This window comes from Hemitrygon akajei, chromosome 16 (assembly GCF_048418815.1).
Source record: "Hemitrygon akajei chromosome 16, sHemAka1.3, whole genome shotgun sequence".
In the NCBI taxonomy this organism is placed as follows: domain Eukaryota; kingdom Metazoa; phylum Chordata; class Chondrichthyes; order Myliobatiformes; family Dasyatidae; genus Hemitrygon; species Hemitrygon akajei.
Window position 1 is genome coordinate 25412046 of NC_133139.1, and position 20492 is coordinate 25432537.

The 20492-nt window shown below is 43.2% G+C and overlaps 1 protein-coding gene across 1 annotated transcript; it reads right to left on the minus strand.

The window, feature by feature from the left end:
* Positions 1-376: 376 nt before the first annotated feature.
* On the minus strand, positions 377-20490 carry ddx49 (DEAD (Asp-Glu-Ala-Asp) box polypeptide 49). Its single transcript, XM_073068442.1, has 13 exons — positions 20261-20490; positions 20034-20157; positions 19240-19325; positions 15733-15854; positions 5508-5695; positions 4926-5066; positions 4711-4786; positions 3467-3543; positions 3216-3313; positions 2710-2784; positions 2518-2606; positions 2276-2347; positions 377-2172 (listed from the first exon to the last, which is right to left on the minus strand). Exons 1-13 carry the CDS (start codon positions 20463-20465, stop codon positions 1978-1980), a joined length of 1548 nt encoding a protein of 515 aa, XP_072924543.1. The 5' UTR covers positions 20466-20490; the 3' UTR covers positions 377-1977.
* Positions 20491-20492: the final 2 nt, after the last annotated feature.

A 20492-nucleotide genomic window follows, 5' to 3' on the forward strand; every position in this document is an offset into this window, starting at 1 on the left:
GTTGATGTTTGTCTGCTCTCAACTTTTGCTTACAGAATCTCTTGTATCCACCTGGGTAGATGGTCAGTTTATTTAATGTCATGGGGGGGGGGGGGGTACCTCTGTCAGTGCAGTGCTCCCTCAATACTACATGGGATGTGTTAGCCATGCATTCAAATTAATATCATTACATGTTCCAGCATTCTTTAGCTATTTAGTTTCCATCCACAAATTGTTCCATTTGAAGCCTCTGTCTTCAAGTATTACAAGCAAAATAAAGGCTGTAATGATCATAAGAAAGCATCTGCAAAAGTAGTACAGTCAAATGTGTATCAGTTCCTTTATAAACATTTGTGACAGAATTTACCAATAGAAAAAATGGAGTCAACACTTTCCATCATAGTTCAGGATCCTTTTTTATATAGAAAAGGGGTCTTGCTGACGCTGAGCTATTCTGTACATACAGCTGAGTGGCCAGAAAATATAACACCTGAACTTGGCCAACCTTGACAAAGCATTGGGGTAGTTGGAATTGCTGGCTTAACAGTTGAGAACAGGCTAAAATAGTTCCATTGTCTAAGAGTCAAACAGTGTAGATACAAGCCCTATGGCCCATCAAGTGACTATTTACATCATTCCTGTTGATCTAATGTTATTTCCTGTAGTTTACATAATTAGTGTGAATACCTCTCTTGGATTGTCCTGCCAACTAAAAAGATTTTTGTGTGTCTGTCTTAATTGTTGTTCATATTTTGCTTCATTTCTGCCAAGATTTATACCTTTACATTTTGGTGGGGGGGGGGGGGGGTTAATTTCATCGGTTCTCTCTACACCTTTTCTACCAGTCCTTCCAGGTGGTCTAGAAGTCTTATATTAATTGTTTACTCAGCTGCACATTTTTAAAATTTTTGTTTATAATCTAGTGGTTTTGGAAAACATTAGTAAAATAAGTCTCATTCCTTGAGCTATACCACCAGACTTCATTTTCTGAAACACTTTTTTTAAAAAAAGTCTGGGTATATATACATTGCAAATGTATGATTTATGGACAATTTGCCTTCAATAAATTTTTGCTGACTTTCCTATTTTAATCCTTGCATTGAGAGGGCAATGGAAAAGCAAGAGGCTATACAGCCCTTAGCCTTCATCAAATCAATGACTATCTCAATACCATATTCCTGATTTCCCCCTCCCCCCCCCCCAAACAACCATCAGGGTTTAAAAATCTATTCACATACCCTGAATAGCATTTGGTCTGCAATTGTTCTCCTGCCCAAGCACTCTACAGTATTGCTTCTTCCACCTAATGAAATTACTACTGTGAATCTTGAGACCCACCCTTCTTCCAGGGCCTTCTCCCCTCTATAGTCAGTTTTGTGTATTCCAATTAGATCCCTTCTCATTCTAAATTTGTCTAACTGACCCATTCTATCCTGTAGTATTAACCATCATAAAAAAATGTGAATCCTTGTTGCATACTCAATGAAGAAATCAAAGCTACATAAGTTATTGTCCCTACTATAGTTTCCAACAGCTTCCTTACCATGAACTTGAAATTTCTGGGTTTGCCCTCAGTTTCCTTTCTGAACACTGAAGTCCTTCCATTGTCTGGCATCAATACCTGTCCATTTTACTTCTGGTTCCTACCAACAGGTAGAGGGAATTTCTCTTCCACTTATACTGCCTTGATTAAATGAAAAAATTGATATTCCTGTCATCACCTCCATCATACACAATAGGGCTATGACACAGGAATGAGTCCAAATGTTTAGGGTGACATGAAGGAACTGTTCTTAGTTCAAGAACATACAAGATAGTATAATATGAAACTCCACAATTCAATTTATAATGTATAAAACAGTCACTATGATGGCAAAGGGATGTTTCTGGAAATATCTATACAACTGGTATTTTACAATGCACAAGATTTTCATACAAGCACACTCCTGCTTGGATGAAAGAGAACAGTCCCATTTTGAATGGCAAGTATAAATAATTCTACATTTGAACTTGTTCTGGACCAGGGCCCCTCCGTGTGTTCTTTTCTTGTTTCCTTCGCTTTTTCAGCAGTCTGTGTTTGAGTCGTGTGGCTGCCTCTCTCTCTAGGGTTTCATGCATCCTCTGCTGAAATTTTCGCTTCTTCTCCTTTAGCTTTTCCAGTTCCTTTCTCCTCTTCGCCTCCAGGTCTGGGTCCTTCGAACAAGAAAGACAGTGTAAACAGTTGGAGACAAGGGGTGTCAAATGCCATGTTACAGACTCCACTGAAGAAAACATTTGAAAGCATTGCCCTATTTACCCGTCCTTCAAGAATCATTTGCTTCCGCTTATTGATTTCTTTCTTTTCGTCAAAGTTAGTTGACTCAAGTTCCTGCAAATAAAACAGTTTCATTACTGAAACAAACAATGCCAAGTACAGTAGGCTAGGATCACTGAAGGAATGTGACCTTGGTTAAGCAACATGCATCTCCTCACAAGAAGTTGATTCCGGGTCCCTCTAAATACAAACCCAAAGCCCCAGGAGGTGCTCCCACTACTCACACTCTCACACTGTCGCCGAGTTACATTGACGTGGGTAAGAATCTTCAGCACCTCATCTTCAACCACAGGAAACTCCTGCAATTTGGTCTCTGTTAACAAAATAGTTACACGTTTTATATTAAGGACTGAAGTGCCCCTGCCATCCTGCACTCCAATAGGGAACTGCTACCCCCAGCACCAGGTTGAACTCACTTATTTCCTCCTCGATTGCATGAACAAGGTGAATGTCATACTGGGTGACAAGAGTAATAGAGATACCATTTCGACCTACAGAAGGAAAAAAAATCATTTCAGCATAAAGATTCAAGAGACCATATATGCTAAAATCTGTAAGAAAATTAAATAGACTGCTGCAAGTATACAGCAGGTCCTCTCCATGAGGCCACAGAGATGGTCAATGTTTTGGGTCAAGACCCTCAAATACATTGAGTTCTTCCACAGTTTGTTTTATGCTCCATTACAGCAGCTTGGGAAAGGAAAGGATAATAGTATAGATGGAGATGAAGCCATAAATACTGAAATCTGGAATAACAAAAGTGTTAGCAGAACTCTGAATAAGGCAGCATCTATGGAGGAATATTTATACATTAGTTCCCCTCCTTTTCACTCAAGACAGAGTCTTGACCCGAAACACTGACTGTCCAGTCTCCTCCAGAGAACACTAGAGTGAGTTTAAGGTAGTGGAGTGCCTTGCGTACCTGCTCTTGCTGTGCGGCCCACCCGATGGATGTAGATTTTGGGCAATCCAGGTGTGTTGTGGTTGATGACAACCTGGACTGTGGGAATATCAAGTCCTCTGCAAGGATAGAGTACAAACATCAGTGGTCAGTCACAGCTGCTTCTCTGAGAACAGAACTCTCACTATGACCACCACAACCTCCTGCCCTCTAGCCCCAGGCACAGGCAAACCCCACCACCAAGCACAAGAAATGGACCCAGGATTCAATACCGAGAAGCAACATCTGTGGCCACCAGGATCTTGAAGATACTCGACTTGAACTTGGAGAGTGTGGAAAACCTGTCCTTCTGTAAAGGGAGAAACAACCAATCAGACCAAAGCTCATACCAGTTTTAGTTATCCCCAAAATATCCCAAGGTCCTGGCAACTTCCCTTATAAAGTTCAAAGAAAATTTATTATCAAGGTACATATACATCACTATTACGACCATTAGATTCATTTACAGTAAATATAAAAACAAAGGAATTGATGAAAGACCACACACAGCAAGACAAACAGCCAATGTGCAAAGAGAAAAAAACATAATAAGCAATAGCTATTGAAAACATGAGATGAAGAGTCCTTGAAAGTGAATCCATTGGTTGTGGGAACAGTTCAGTGTCAGGGTGAGTGAAGTTATCCCCTCTGGTTCAAGAATCTGATGATTGATGGGTAGTAACTGTTCTTGAACCTGGCTGTGGGTCCTGAGGCCCCTGTCAATCCTTCCTGATGGCAGCCGCGAGAGGAGAACATGGCCTGGATGGTGGGAGTCCTTAATGATGGGCGCTGCTTTCCTGTGACAGCGCTGCAAGCAGATGTGCTCAGTGGTGGGGAGAGCTTTACCTGTGATGGACTGGGCCATATCCATTTACAGTCCTTTACCTGCCCTGTAAGTGTCTGATCTGTTAATGTTATTTTCTTCTATTCATTCATGAGATGGAGGGAATCACTGGCAAGGCCAGCATTTGTTGTCAGTCTCTAACTACCCTTCAGTCAACGGCAAGTTTGCCTTCATGAACCATGTCGTCCATTCAGTGGTACCACCACTGTACAAGAAAGATGGAATCTCCAGGATTTTGACCCCATGATGAAGAACAAACATCAGATAAAGTGGCTGTCAACTCGGAGAACTTGCTCCCATTAACCAGTTGCTCTAGGTTCAAGAGCTGCTGTCAAGGAAGCCTTGGGGAAATTCTGTAGTGTATCCTGTTCAGGTAAGTTCTGCTTTATTTTTAACTGCATGAATATTTTACCTAATTTTAGCAAACATCCTTACTTCAGACCTTGAGATGAAGGAAGACTATTCTGAGGAATATTTTGAGGACTATTATGAAGGAAGAGATTTTGGTGGCTGGGCTCAGACAATGCCCCTAAGGTAATTGTGCATCAGTGTCTTTGACGAGACAACTGGCCTCCATCCAAACGCAGAGAGTTTTATTCTGTATCCAAATGTGTACTGCAATCTCTAACTCACCTGCTTCATCATCGAGTGAAGCGCTCCACATGGGAAGTTGAATCTCCGTAGCATCATGGTCAGAATTTGACACATTCTGCAAGACAGGAGTAGCAATTAGAGCAGCAAACACTGAGGCCAGCAAGAGTAATCCACTGAGGTCTCGTTCTCACTGGCGTCTACCCAGCCTCTGACAATAATACGTCTGTGCATGTACCCGCATTTATGGAACTTACTTGCAGGTGCTTGTGAAAATAATAATGGACCAGTCATCATGTTCATCGTGGAACTTCTGGACAATGTGCACAAGGTAAGCTTCCTTCACTCGCTCTGGTATCAGAAGGTACCGCTGTTCGAGCTCCGCCACAGTGCGAACTCTAGGCATGAAACGGAGGAGGGGAGGGTCAGAAGTGTCAAATGGTCCAAACACTCGCCCCTTTTCCCCAGCCCTATCCCAACAACTTCCCCCAATCCCTAAATATCCAGCCCATATTCCCCACAGTCTATATCCACCCAGCAACATCCCGTTCGGAGCAAACCTCCAGCTTTGCATCACACTGGTCAGTTGCACGAGATTAAGAGGAAGATCAGATAAAATTCTCTGGACCTCCACCACCCAACTAGAAAAGACACCTTAACACTGCTGAATTCACACAGCGAATTACTCAAAACACCAGCATGTCATAAAGCAAAGTGAGGACAATGAAAGGAAGTATTTTTTTTATTTAATCCGTGCTTTCCCTGCCCTGGAATTGTCTTGTCAGACAGTGTTGAGGGAGCTTTAGTCTGTATCTTAGCCAAATGGTATCTGTACTAACTCAGTCTTAGCTTCCCAGAAGAAGGGCTGGTTCATTGCGATCGCTTTGAGCTCCTGCAAAGTGTCGGTGAGGGTGGCGCTGAAGAGCAGAGTCTGTCGCTGTGCTGGAACAGCACCTAGAATCACCTCCAGGTCTTGTGTGAAATCAGTACAACCTTGCTCTAACAACCGATCAGCTTCATCCAGTACCTAGATCAAAGGTACACAGTTACTCAAATGGAACAGAACCAATTCAGACAAAATAAACATCAAGTCCCCTCTCTCATCCTCAGTCTTGACAACCTCCCGCACTCACTTGCCCTCGCTGTAACTTGCCAAGTCTATCCTGAAAATCAGCCTCCTGTCCACCAATTCTGTCAATGGAATATAGAAATTACAGCATAGTACAGGCCCGTCTGCTTCAATATTATAATATTTTTCTTACATTCATGTTCCTATGTAAAAGCTTCTTAAATGTCCCCAAGATATCTGCCTCAACTAATTGACCCAGGCAATATATTCCATGAACCCACCACTAAAACCTCCCTCTGACATCCTCCTATACATTCCTCCAATCACCTTGTATTAGCCATTTCCACCCTGGGTAAAAAAAATTCTGGCTGTCCACTTGATCTCTCAGTGATAAGGCAACTGGCTTACAAAAGGAACCAGTTAGACCTGAGACGGAAGAGGACCAATATCCTTAGGGCAGCTTTGCGAGAGTTGTTTGGGAGGATTTAAGGGAACTGGAGAGAGTGCTGACGATGAGATAGTTGGTTTACAAACAGAGGCAGTGTGCAATGAGACTGCTAACAAGGAGAGACTGTTGATAAGGTAAAGTTGCAGTCAACAGGATGAGCTGCCATGTAAAAGGTGGACAAAATCAAAAAGGTTGAATGCAGGACTGAAGTTGTTATAGTTGAACAGACAGTGCAGATTAAGGCAGATTAACTTGTAGCACAGTTATAGATCGGGATGTATGACATTGTGGGAATCACTGAATTGTGGCCAGAAGATTATAGCTGGGATCTTAGCACCCAAGGATACACATTGTATCAAAAGGACAGGCAGGTAGGCCGAGGTGGTGGAGTGGTAAAAGATGGAATCAAATCATTAGAAAGAGGTGACACAGCAAGGTGTTGAACCGTGGGTAGGACATAAGGAACTGCAAGGGTAAGGAGACCCTGATGGAAGTTATGTACATACCCGCAAACAGATCTAAAGATATGGTCTACAAATTACAATGGGTGATAGAAAATATATGTCAAAAGGGCAATGTCACATTTGTCATGGGGAATTTCAACATGCAGGTAGATTGGGAAATCCCAAGAGGGGAAATTTCCAGAAAGCCTACAAAATGGCTTTTATGAGCAGCTTGTGGTTGAGCCCATGACGGGATCAGCTGTTCTGGATTGGGCGTTGTGCAATGAACCAGAATTGATTAGAGACCTTCAGGTAAAGGAACCCTTCAGGACTATTGATCATAATATGGTAAAATTCACCCTGCAATTTGAAAAGATGCTAAAGTCAGGTGTTTCAGTATTACAGTGGAGTCAAAAAATTACAGAGGAATGAGAGAGGAGCTAGCCAAAACTGATTGGAAAATCAATTTGGAAAAGAAGTGTGTGTGTGTGTGCGTGCGTGCGTGTATAAAAGCACACACACACCCCTCCCCCCCAAAGAGTAAGAAAAATTCTAAAACCAGGATGACACGCCAGTGGCTGACAAGAGAAGTCGAAGCCAACATAAAACAGAATTTGGAAACTTAAAAACCTACAGAAGGCAAATAAAGAAGTAATTAAAAAGGAAAAGATGAAATACAAAGCTAAGCTAGCCGAAAACATTATAGAGGAATCCAAAAGTTTCTTCAGATATGTCAAGTGTAAAAAAGAGGTGAGAGTGGGCGTCAGACCACTGGAAGATGATGCTGGAGAGGTAGCGATGGGGGACAAGGAAATGGTAGATGAACTGAATAAGTATTTTGCATCATTCTTCACTGTGGAAGACACTACCAGTATGCCAGAAGTTTGAGTGTCAGGGGACAGAAGTGAACAAAGTTGCCACTACTAGGGAGAAAGTTCTTGGGAAACTGAAATGTCTAAATGTAGATAAATTTCCTGGACCAGATGGTCTACACCCCCAGGCATGTAGAGATTGAAAGAGATGGCTGAAGAGATTGTGGAGACATTAGTAATGATCTTTCAAGAATTAATTGATTCTGGCATGGTTCTGGAGGATTGGAAAATTGCAAATGTCAGTCCACTCTTCAAGAAGGGAGAGAGGCAAAAGAAACGAAACTATAGGCCAGTTATTCTGACCTCAGTGGTTGGGAAAATGTTGGAGTCGACTGCTAATAATGAGGTCTCAGGGTACCTGAAAGCACGTGATAAAACAGGCCATAGTCAGCATGGTTTCCTTGCAGGAAAATCTTGCCTGACAAATCTCTTGGAATTCTTTGAAGAAATTACAAGTAGGATAGATAAAGGAGAATCGGTGGATGTTGTTGGATTTTCAGAAGGCCTGCTTGACAAGGTGGCACACATGAGGCTGCTAAACAAGATGAGAGCCCATGGTATTACAGGAAAGATACGAGCAAGGATAGAGCATCGGCTGATTGGCAGGAAGCATAGAGTGGGAATAAAGGGAGCCTTTTCTGGTTGGCTGCCGCTGGCGAGTGGTATTTCACAGGAGTCTGTGTTAGGACCACTTCTTACATTTTTCGTATATATATATGTGTGTGTGTGTGACAGAGTTGATGGCTTTGTTATATGAAGATAGGTGGAGGGCAGGTAGTTTTGAGAAAGTAGAGATGCTACGGAAGGACTTAGATTAGGAGAATGGGCAAAGAACTAGCAGCTGGAATAGTGTTGAGAAGTGTATGGTCACGCACGTTGGTAGAAGATATAAAAGCGTAGACTATTTTCTGAAAGGAGAGAAGATTTGAAAATCTGAGGTGCAAAGGGACTTGGGAGTCCTTTTGCAGGATTCCCTAAAGGTTAATTTGCAGGTTGAGTCTGTGGTGAGGAAGGCAAATGTGATGTTAGCATTCATTTTGAGAGGACTAGAATATAAAAGCAAGGATGTAATGTTGAGGCTTTATAAAGCACTGGCGAGGCCTCACTTGGGGTATTGTAGCAGTTTTGGGCCCCTCATCTTAAAAAGGATGTGCTGACTTTGGAAAGGGTTCAGAGGAAGTTCATGAAAATGGTTCTGGAATCATATGAGCAGTGTTTAATGGCTCTAGACCTCTACTCACTGGAATTTAGAAGATTGAGGGGTGACCTCAATGCTGAAAGGCATCGAGAGAGTGGTTGTGGAGAGGATGTTTCCTAAGGTGGGTACGTGCAAGACCAGAGGACACAGCCTCAGAATAGAGGAGCATCCTTTTAGAGAGGAGGTGAAGAGAAATTTCTTCAGCTAAAGAGTGAATTTGTGTAATTCATTGCCAGAGGTGGCTGTAGAGGCCAAGTCATTGGGTATAGTTGAGACAAAGGTAGATAGATTCTTTATTGAACAGGGCATGAAGGGATACTGGGAGAAAGCAGGAGATTAGAGCTGAGAGGGATAATGGATCAGCCATGATGAAATGACAGAGCAGATTCTATGGGGCAAATGGCCTAATTCTGTTCCTTTGCCTTATGTTTGTAATTGTGGACTTCAGGAAGGGGAAGTCGAGGGAACAAACGCCAGTCCTTATCGAGGGATCAGCAGTGGAAAGGCTGAGCAGTTTTCAAGTTCCTGGGTGTCAACATTATCCTGGGCCCAACATATTGATGCAATTACAAAGGTGACTATGTTTCATAAGGAGATTGAGGAGATTTGGTATGTCAGCAAAGACTCTAGCAAATTTCTACAGATTTACTCTGGAGAGCATTCTAACTGGTTGTATCACAGCTGGTGATAAGGAATGTGCTAGTTATAGGGAATTCAGATTTCTAAGCAGACAATGAAAACTACCTCGCTAGTTTTTGCTCTATTTTTGAGTTATTGATGCCATCTTTGAGAGTTATTTATTATATGTAAGATTGTAATTGATAGGTTTTTTTTATGTCTTGCATTGTACTGCAGCAGCAAAACAACAAATTCCACGACGTATGCCAGTGATATTAAACCTGATTCTGGTCTTGCACACCTCTATCAAATCACCTCTTCCATCGCTCCAAACTCATAAAACGTGCTCTCCAACCCAGGCAGCTCTCTGGCAAATCTCCGCTGCACTCTCTCTAAAGTTCCATATCCATCCTATAATGAGACAACCAGAACTATACTCCACGTGTGGTCGCACCATGATTTTCTAGATCTACAACATTACCTCACGGCTCTTGAACTCAATCCCTCAACTAAACAAGGCAAACACACCATACGCCTTTCTGAACAACCTGACTATACTCCCGCAGCCTTGGGAAAGCAGCCAATTGTAAGGAATGAGTTACAACTTCATTCCTCCCTTGTACGTGCTGAGATAGAAAACACAAAATGTAAGTTTGTAAGAAAAAAATGTTTTAATCTCTGAATGTGGTGACACTCTGGGGATGTGCATGAACGTACATCCTTGAGATTAGATACTGCTGGAGAATGTTTCTCTTTACAAACCTGTTGTCTCTGTTTCTGAGTTCAGTGCCTAGATCGAAGGTCGCAAGGGATAAGGGAATACGGGATGGTATCACGAAGGGATGGAAAAGCTCTGGGGTAAAAGTTAAATTTTTGAAGGGTATAAAAAGGGGCAATTTTGTTGTGCAAATGAGTCTTCTCTTTGGCTGGGTCATGACCAGTGTTCCGAGCTGGATACAGAGACAAGGACACTTAGAGGGAGAAGCTGTTGGGACACTTGAGTTCCCTCCGGTAGCATATTGTGTGGCTTAGTGACTGGCTGATAAGTATTATTTGTGTCTTTTACTGCTTTAGCATTCTATCTTTTTGTACTTCATTCTTTATATAACTTTAAGTAATAACTTATAAACTTTAACATGGCTCTCTTGTTTGAAGATCCTTCTTGCTGCTGAATCAGGCAAGAACAAGGAACGGGGGGGGGGGGACACGTCACGTGATGACGTAGGATCGAGACGTGGAAATCCAGCTCTCCCGTAAAAAAAAAAAAGTAAAATAATATTTAAGTGAAAAAAAGTTAGTAAATACTTTTTTAAAATTACTTATAAACTACTCAGGATTGTCTTAAGATATGTCTCCTAAACAGAAGCAGAAGAAAACTACTACTTTGAAGACAACACAAGTTGGAAAAGAATCAAGGCCGGCCGCCATGAAAGAGCCTCGGGCTCAAGTGCTTTTTACCTCCGGCGATACAGAACAGGAAACTGCGGCAACATCAACAGTTTCCCAAAAAAAAAAGCAACAGGAATTGCGCATGCGTGAAGGAAGGGGCATGTGCAAACACGAGCAACCCAAACTACAAATCCCAGCTATGATCGGAACTGAAAGTGAAAGTGAATATGAGGTGGAATCAGATTCTCTGGATAAATCAGACGAAGATGAAGAGACAAACAAAGAAGAGCAACAGGAAGAGGTTGGAGGTGATATTGGAGACATTAAAAAATCTTTGGTGCAAATAATGCATGAATTAAAAATATTTAAAGTAATAAAAAAGATATTAAAAATATGAAGATTGTTTCATAAAATGATGAAAAGACAGGACAAAATGGACAAGAAAATTAAAAACTTGGAAGAAATAACGGGAGACACCATTGATAGAGTGAATAAAATGGAAGATAATATTTTTGCCTGGACATCAGAAAGAAAACAGTTGTTGGAAAAAGTGGCTGTACTTGAAAATCTTAACAGACAAAATAATATTAAGATTGTTGGACTTAAAGAAGGTATAGAGGGAGAGGATCCAATAATTTTTTTTCAAAAATGGATTCCGAAAATTTTGGAAATGGAAGAAGGAACCCAGTTAATTGAAATTGAAAGGGCTCACAGAGCCTTAAGATCAAGACCTCAAGTTGATCAAAACCCACGATCAATCTTGATAAAATGCTTAAGATATCAAGATAAAGAAAAGATCCTGAAGGCGGCTGCCCAACGTGCCAGAAAGAGAAACGGGCCATTGATGATAGAAGGGAAAACAGTTCTTTTCTATCCTGATATAAGTTATGACCTTTTGAAGAGAAAGAAGGAATTTAACCTAACGAAAAAAGTTTTATGGGAAAAGGGTTATAAATTTATATTGCGCCACCTGGCAACCCTGATAATTTTTTTGGATGATGGAAAAAGAAGATCTTTTACTGATTATCAGGATGCGGAAGAATTTGCACAAGAACTCCCAAATATTCACTAACCACAGCCAAAGATTTAAAAGTGAAACGGATTAAAGATGAAGACAGGGACAGTGAATGGACAGAAGAATATTTAAATATATTCTTAATTATATGATACAGGGGTAGAAAGGTAAAAATTTGAGAAATATTAATCAAGAGTAGTGATATTATTTTTTCTTCTCTTATATATACTTTTTTATGTTACGGGGGAGCTGGGGGAACTTTGGATCAATTGCTACGGGATTCATGTGTGTAATCATAGCGATTGCCATGTCCCACACAACGGAGGGGGGTAATGTTGTGTTTTTTCTTTATACACAACATTAGTAGGGGGGTATTTTGTTATCTTTTTTCTTTACAATCTATTTTTCTTTAATCTTTCTTTCTTTGCCTGGACAATCGGGGGGGGGAGACACATAGCAACACGGAGAATTTTAAAAAGATTCCCCAAGGTACTACGAAAGTTGAAAAGTTAAGTATTACTATAGACTGGAGTAACCCTGTTAAAAATAATGACTAATTTACTGAATTTTTAAAGTTTTAATGTTAATGGGCTTAATGGACTGGCGAAAAGAATTTTAACATACATTAAGAAAATGAAAATAGATATAGCTTTTAGCTGCATTCCATTTGAAAAAATTACTTATAATTTAAGAGATAACTACAAAATATTTCTGAAAATTTGGCGCCCTTATTTACAAAAGATAGGATTAAATATATAGGTGTTCCGAAGATAAAATTATTGGTTATTTGGGGAAAGAAATAAATATGTATACTAAAGCTATTATGAACTCCATGGAGCATGTGGGGATCTTCTGATATCCAGGCATTCTTTTCTTTTTTTTTTCTCTTTCTACAGGGATCTGTTAGGGGGGAGGGGTTAAGGGGAGGGGGGAAGGGTTGATAATTTTTTTTTCCTTCTGTAACCATTTGAAAATTCAATTTTAAAAAATTTATAAAAAAAAACAAGGACCAGATTTTAAACTATTTTTGTTATACGAAGTCCCCTCCCATGCCAATTTCTCCCCCTTCTCCCCCCTCCCAGTGGGCAGAATTGACAAAAGGCTGAAACGTCCACAGCCAGACTCAAGGACAGCCTCCGCCCCACATGATAAAAATGAACTCATTCTGTTTACCACGTCAAGACCCTTGTACCTCATTGTCTACCTGTGCTGCCCATCTTCTGGAACTGTAACACTCTTTGTATCCTGTTATTTTTCCCTTTGTACAACCTCAATGCATTTATATTGGGAATGACCTGTCATTAGGGACCCAGGCCATGCTCCCTTCTCGCTGCTGCCATCAGGAAGGTGGTACAGGGTACTGAGTACTGATACCACCAGGTTCAAGAACAGTCATTACCCCTCAGCCATCAGGCTCTTGAACAACGGGGATAGATAACTCCACTTGCCCCATCATTGAAATGTTCCCATAACCTATGGACTCACTTTCAAGGACTCTTCATCTCATGTTCTCGATATTTATTTGTTACTATTATTTATTTTTGTTTTTCTATAGTTTGTTGTCTTTTGCACACCGGTTGAATGCCCAAGTTGGTGCAGTCTTTCATCGATTCCATTGCAGTTATTATTCTATTATGGATTTACTGAGTATGCCCACAAGAAAATGAATCTCAAGGTTGTATTTGTGCTTTGATAATAAATTTACTTTGAACTTTAACTGGGAAGCACAACAAAGCATTTCACTGTATCTCAGAACATGTGACAATAATCAACCAATGACCAATTTTGTTAAGTCTGACTCGATTATATTTTCTGCAACTGGTTTTGAGTTGATACAGGGCTTTGGGAGACAGGAAAGGTCTCTCCGGGATTTGATCAATGGTCCCTATTAACAGCTGGTTATCAGAACATGAGTATAACCCAGAAAGCGGGCAGCATTTTGGATTCCAGGCCTAACTAATTCCCCTCTACCACCACTCTCCTCCGTCTAACGGAATTAGTTCTTACTCTCAATAATTTCTCCTTTGGCTCCTCCCACTTCCTCCAAACCAAAGGTGTAGCCATGGGCACCCGCATGGGTCCCAGTTCTGCCTGCCTTTTTGTTGGCTTTGTGAAACAGTCCATGTTCCAAGTCTATACAGGTATCCACCCCCCCTCTTTTCCTTCGCTACATCGACGACTGCATTGGCGCTGCCTCCTGCACGCATGCTGAGCTCATTGACTTCATTAACTTTGCCTCCAAATTTCACCCTGCCCTCAAATTTACCTGGTCCATTTCCGACACCTCCCTCCCCTTTCTTGATCTTTCTGTCTCCATCTCTGGAGATGGCTTATCTACTGATATCTACTATAAGTCTACAGACTCTCACAGCTACCTGGACTATTCCTCTTCTCACCCTGTCTCTTGCAAAAAGGCTATCCCCTTCTCACAATTCCTCCGTCTCCACCACATCTGCTCTCAGGATGAGGCTTTTCATTACAGGACGAAGGAGATGTCCTTTTTTAAACAAAGGGGCTTCCCTTCTTCCACCGTCAACTCTGCTCTCAAATGCATCTCTCCCACTTCCCGCACATCTGCCCTCATCCCATCCGCCCACCACTCCACTCGGGATAGTGTCCCCCTTGTCCTCACCTACCACCCCACCAGCCTCTGGATCCAACGTATAATTCTCCGTAACTTCTGCCACCTCCAATGGGATCCCACTACTAAGCACATCTTTCCCTCCCCCGCCTTTCTGCTTTTTGCAGGGATCGCTCCCTACGCGACTCCCTTGTCCACTTGTCCCCCCCATCCCTTCCCACCAATCTCCCTCCTGGCACTTATCCTTGTAAGCGGAACAAGTGCTACACCTGCCCTTACACTTCCTCCCTCACCACCATTCAGGGCCCCAGACAGTCCTTCCAGGTGAGGCAACACTTCATCTGTGAGTCGGCTGGTGTGGTATACTGCATCCGGTGCTCCCGATGTGGCCTTTTATATATTGGTGAGACCCGACGCAGACTGGGAGACCGTTTTGCTGAACACCTACGCTCGGTCTGCCAGAGAAAGCAGGATCTCCCAGTGGCCACATATTTTAATTCCACATCCCATTCCCATTCTGATACGTCTATCCATGGCCTCCTCTACTGTCAAGATGAAGCCACACTCAGGTTGGAGGAACAACACCTTATATACTGGCTGAGTAGCCTCCAACCTGATGGCATGAACATTGACTTCTCTAACTTCCGTTAATGCCCCTCCTCCCCTTCTTACCCCATCCCTGATATATTTAGTTGTTTTTTTTTTGTTTTTCTCCCCCCCCCTTTTTTTTTCTCTTTCTGCCCATCACCCTGCCTGTTCTCCATCTCCCTCTGGTGCTCCCCTCCCCTTTTCTTTCTCCCGAGGCCTCCCGTCCCATGATCCTTTCCCTTCTCCAGCTCTGTATCACTTTCGCCAATCACCTTTCTGGCTCTCAGCTTCACCCCGCCCCCTCTGGTCTTCTCCTATCATTTCACATTTTCCCCCTCCCCCTCTCAAATCTCTTACTATCTTTCCTTTCAGTTAGTCCTGACGAAGGGTCTCGGCCCGAAACGTCGACATTGCTTCTCCCTATAGATGCTGCCTGGCCTGCTGCGTTCCACCAGCATTCTGTGTGTGTAGTATAGCTGTTAGTGACTTGGGTTCAATCCCACCACCGTCCGTAAAGAGTTTGTACGTTCTCCCCGTGATGGTGTGGGATTCCTTGGGGTGGTCTGGTTTTCTCCCTCATTCCGAAGATATCCAGGTCACATGGGTGAAATTGGGCAGCATGGGCTCTAGGGGCTGGAAGGACCGGTTCCCATGCCGTATCTCTGAATGAAATAAATTAACGACATCAATTTCACCACCAGGCCCTAAGCAGGTCACTGCAAGCGGGAGCTCGATCCTGGCTCCAAACCTCCCCACACCCACCAGCTCCGACATTTCTAACTCCAGTCGAAGCGGGCAATATTTGGACAATCCGCAGCCACATTCTGTCAAACTCTTACCTACCAGAAACTTAATTTTCTTTAGGCTGAAGGTGTTGGAACTCCGGATGTGATCCGCCAGGCGGCCTGGAGTTGCAATAACAACATGAGGTTTTCTGGCAAGTTCGACTGCCTGTTTGACCATGTCTAAAGAGGAAACAGCAAGACAGTAAGGGAATTTGTCACCGAGTCATAGAAAAGTACAGCACAGAAACAGGCTCTTCGGCCCATCTAATCCGTGCTGAACCATTTAAACTGCCCACTCCCATCCACCTGCATCCAGACCATAGTTCTCCATACCCCTACCATCCATGTACCTATTCAAACTTCTCTTAAACATTGAAATCAAGTTTGCATGCATCACTTGCTCTGGCAGCTCATTCCACACTCTCATGACGCTCTGAGTGAAGAAGCTTCCCCTCATGTTAGCTTTAAACTTTTCACCTCTCACCTTTAACCCATGACCCCTAGTTGTACTCCCATCCAAACTCAGTAGAAGCCTGTTGCATTTACTCTATCTATTCCCCTGTAATTTTGTATACCTCTATCAAATCTCCTCTCAATCGTCTATGTTCGAAGGAATAAAGTCCTAACCTATTCAATTGTTCCATATAACTCAGGTCCTGCAGATCCAGCAACATCCTTGTAAATTTTCTCTGTATTCTTTCAACCTCATTTAGATCTATCCTTTAGGTAGGTAGGTAACCAGAACTGTACACGATACTCCAATTAGGCCTCACCAATATATTATGCAACTTCAGCATACCATCCCATATCCTGCAGGGGTGTCAAACTCATTTTAGGTCACGGGCCGGATTGAGCAAAATGCAGCTTCATGCGGGCCGGATCAGTCGGATGCGTGCGAACGCAGCTTTCGTTGCCTCCATTTTTTCAGCCTGCTCTCATGTGTCTCAGTCTCTGCTATAACTACAAAGTGTTTCACTTTACAAATTCCGTTTCTTATGAAGAAGACTGCCAAGCAAGACTGCCAAATAAACACTAAAAACCCTGAAAACCTGGTGCCTGAATAAACTCAGCATTAGCCATATCATACGCCATAGGCGCTTCGATTACTAGGGCCAGCTTTAATAGTAATTAGATATTATCTCACGGGCCAAAGGTAATTCCACCGCGGGCCGGATTTGACCCACGGGCCTTGAGTTTGACATATATGCTGTACAGTCATCCCTCCTTATCTGCGGGGGATTGGTTCCGGGATCTCCCCCCACCCCCCCCGCGGATACCAAAATTCGCGGATGCTCAAGTCCCTTATTTAACCTGTCTCACTGCGGTGGTCTTTAGGACCCCGCGGAACCCCGGACTTTATTTAACGTGTCTCCGTGTGCTGGACATTAGGACCTGGCGGTGCAGCTCTGAATCCGCAGTGTTTCTGTTCGCAAAAATAATCATGATCACGATTAAAAATAAGGTGGAAGTAATAACGCAATCGGAACGAGGTGAAACGCCATCGGTCACTGGAAAAGCGTTAGGCTACACTCGGTCAACGATTGGAACAATTTTAATGGAGCATATAAAAGGCCCAGCCCCGATGAAAGCTACAATTATTACTAAGCAATGCAGTGGTTTAATTATTGAAATATGTATGTTTCTTAAGTGTTTTATATGCATAGAAAGGTAAAATATGTACTATATACTAAGAAAAACGTTTGACTAACTGACGCCAAATAATACCAGATGTACCTGTTCCGACTTCAAATCCGACTTAAAGACAGACTCAGGAATGGAATTCATTCATAATCCGGGGACTGCCTGTACTTTTAAACCATCTCTAGATTACTTATAATACCTAATACAATGTAAATGCTATGTAAATAGTTGTTATACTGTATTGTTTAAGGAATAATGACAAGAAAAAATAGTCTGTACATGCTCAAGCAACAAATGCTGGAGAGAGAACTTCCAGGTTTTCCCAATCCGCAGTTGGTTGAATCCGCGCATACGGGATCTGCGGATAAGGAGGGCTGACTGTACTCTGATTTATGAAGGTCAATGTGCCAAAGGCTTTCTTTATGACCCTCTCAGTGAATCATGGGCCTGTATTCCCAGATCCCTCTGTTCCACGCACTGCTCGGTGCCCTAATGTTCTCTGTGTAAAACCTACCCTGGTAGGTCCTACTGTACTGCAAAACTGACTACCCTTAATCAGTCCCTGTCTATCCAAATGTCCATGTACCCAGTCCCTCAGAAGACCTTCCAGTAACTTTCCCACAACTGACGTCTGGCTCACTGGCCTACAAATTCCTGGTTTATTTTTAGACCCTTTCCTAAACAGCGTAACAACATTGGCTATCCTCCAATCCTCTGGTACCACACCTGTTGCTAAGGATGCTGTTTTGTCTCACTTCTATAGACTCTGTATCCATCTCCTGAGTAAATACAGATGCATTTAAGTTCCCCTCCATTTCTTTTGGCTCCGCGCATGGTTTCTGATCTTCCAGAGGACCGATGTTGTCCCTTGTAATCCTTTTATTCTTAACATATCTGTAGAATTCCTTAGGATTCTTCTTCATCTCGTCTGCTAAGGCACCTTTGTGCCTTCTCTTAGCCTTCCTGATTGACTCAAGTGTTCTCTTGCATTTCTTATATAGTATCTCATTTGTTCCTGCTTGTCTATACCTGTTGAACACCACCTATCTCTTGAAAACCAAGATTCCCTACACTTGGGTTATCTTTACCTTTTATTCTGACAGGCACATTATAAGCTTTGTACTCTCAAAATTTCACTTTTGAAGGTCTCCCACTTACCTAGTACACCTTTGCCAGAAAACAGCCTCTCCCCACCCACACTTGCCCATTCCTTTCTGATATTGTCAAAATTGGCCTTTCCCCAACTTGGAATTTCAACCTGTCGGTCACGTCACAGGTGCAAAATGTTCACTAACAAACTTCTGTCACCCTACCCTGTCTTATTCCCTATTAGCAGATCCAGTATCACACACTTTCTTGTTGGGACTTCTAAATACTGATTAAGAAAACTTTCTTGAACACATTTAACAAACTCAATCATATCTAGCCCTTTTACAGTATGGGAGTCCCAGTCAATACGTGGAAAGTTAAAATCACCTACTATAACAACCTTATGTTTCTTGCATCAGTCTGCAATCTCTCTGCAAATTTGTTCCTCTGAATCCTTAGGTCTGTTGGGTGGGTAGTCTGCAATATAGCCCATTAACGTAGTCATACCTTATTACTCAGTTCCACCCACAAAGCCTCAGCAGACGAGTTCTCCCGTCTGTCCTGACTGCTCACTGCCATGACATTTTCCCTGACTAGAAGCATCACCCCTCCTCTTTAATTCCTCCTGATCTGTTACGTCTAAACCCCCGGAATATGGCGCTGCCAGTTCTGCCCCTTCTGCAACCGAGTCTCACTGATGGTAACAATATCATAATTCCACGTGTTGATCCATGCCCTGAGCTCATCTGCCTTTCCTACAATACCCTTGCATTGAAATATGCTTGCCAAGCCGAGCAAAACAGAGCAGGGTGCACACCATGTGTCACATACTCACCCATTCCTCCAACAATTACACAGTCCTTCAAGGATAGTGGCTTTCCCAGGACTCGAAACTGTTCTGCAATTTGATAGACCAGTTCTCTGCAAAGAGCAAACCACAGATTGTGGTGAGAGTTGGTGAGCTTCAATGGGAATTAACGCTTCTGGTCTGTAACATCTCCTTGACCATTGCCTGGCCACAGCCTCTACCATTTAAAAAAAAGTGAAACTACACTTTACTGAATATGGCGAGTATTGGGGCGAATCACTCCTGGATACAGGGAATCTTAACTGATGACTGTGGACATTTCTCAAAATAGCACCAGTCCTTAACACACTGTCCCTGGGTAGCAAACACCCAGCACTCCCATCCACCCACCACCATGGGGCAGGGTCCACACCTACCTCTTCACCAGTGGAAGGCCCCGGGAACCTTGTACCCAACACTCCTGGGCAGAACTAACAATACCCAACCTCCCCTGAGAGTGGAGAAGGAGGAATCAGTCCCAACATCAACAGTGGTTGAGCTTTCTAAATCAAAAACAGAAAACGCCAGAAATCCTCGGCAGGTGAGGCGGTGAATGGGGGAAGAAAAACAAAATCAACGTTTCAGATTTGGAAACTCCTCACAAGAACCGACGCAGTATCTCGATCTGAAACGTCAACCCTTCACCTTCTGCCTACACTGATTCTTTTTGACCCCCTGAGTCCTCCTGGCGTTCTGTGTTGTTTGTTCCCGATCCCGTCTTTCCCCGATGTAAAAGGGATAGACAGTACACGGGCTCCCAGTGATGAGCTAGTCACAGATACCTGGTCGGGGCCAGTACCAAGCAGAATATCCCATATGGATCCTCGGACAGCTTCTGGAGGATGGGGAGCACGAAAGCCGCTGTTTTGCCACTGCCAGTTTTAGCGCAGCCGAGACAGTCCTGCCCTGGGAACAGAAGAACACAAGCCGAGGTCAGGGGTTGATCGGGTGTGGAGGGGAAGGGACAAGGGGGCAAGACAGGAGTGGGATGTCCGACAGAGGAGCTCACCCCGGAGGATGGCGGGGATGCAGTTCTCCTGTACCGGCGTGGGCTGCCGGATGCCGAGCCGCTCTCCCTGCTCCGAAAGCCAAGCTTGAAGTCCCAGCGCCGTCAGCCCGGACCTCGCCATTGCCTCCGCCTCACGCCGGTTCTCCGCGACCCGGCGCCGCTGGATGACGTCACCGCCCGTGGGCCGCCACGTGCTCTGCGCCATATTTCATGCGGGCGGAACTACTGACTA

Bases quoted from the DNA above. Each gene is read 5' to 3' on its own strand.
- ddx49 (XM_073068442.1), bottom strand. From the start codon at position 20,465: ATGGCGCAGAGCACGTGGCGGCCCACGGGCGGTGACGTCATCCAGCGG. The intron at 3,544-4,710 runs GTGAGTTAGAGA...CTCCCTTTACAG, and splicing joins TTCACTCGATGATGAAGCAG to AAGGACAGGTTTTCCACACT. The intron at 3,314-3,466 runs GTATTGAATCCT...CTATCCTTGCAG, and splicing joins GCCACAGATGTTGCTTCTCG to AGGACTTGATATTCCCACAG.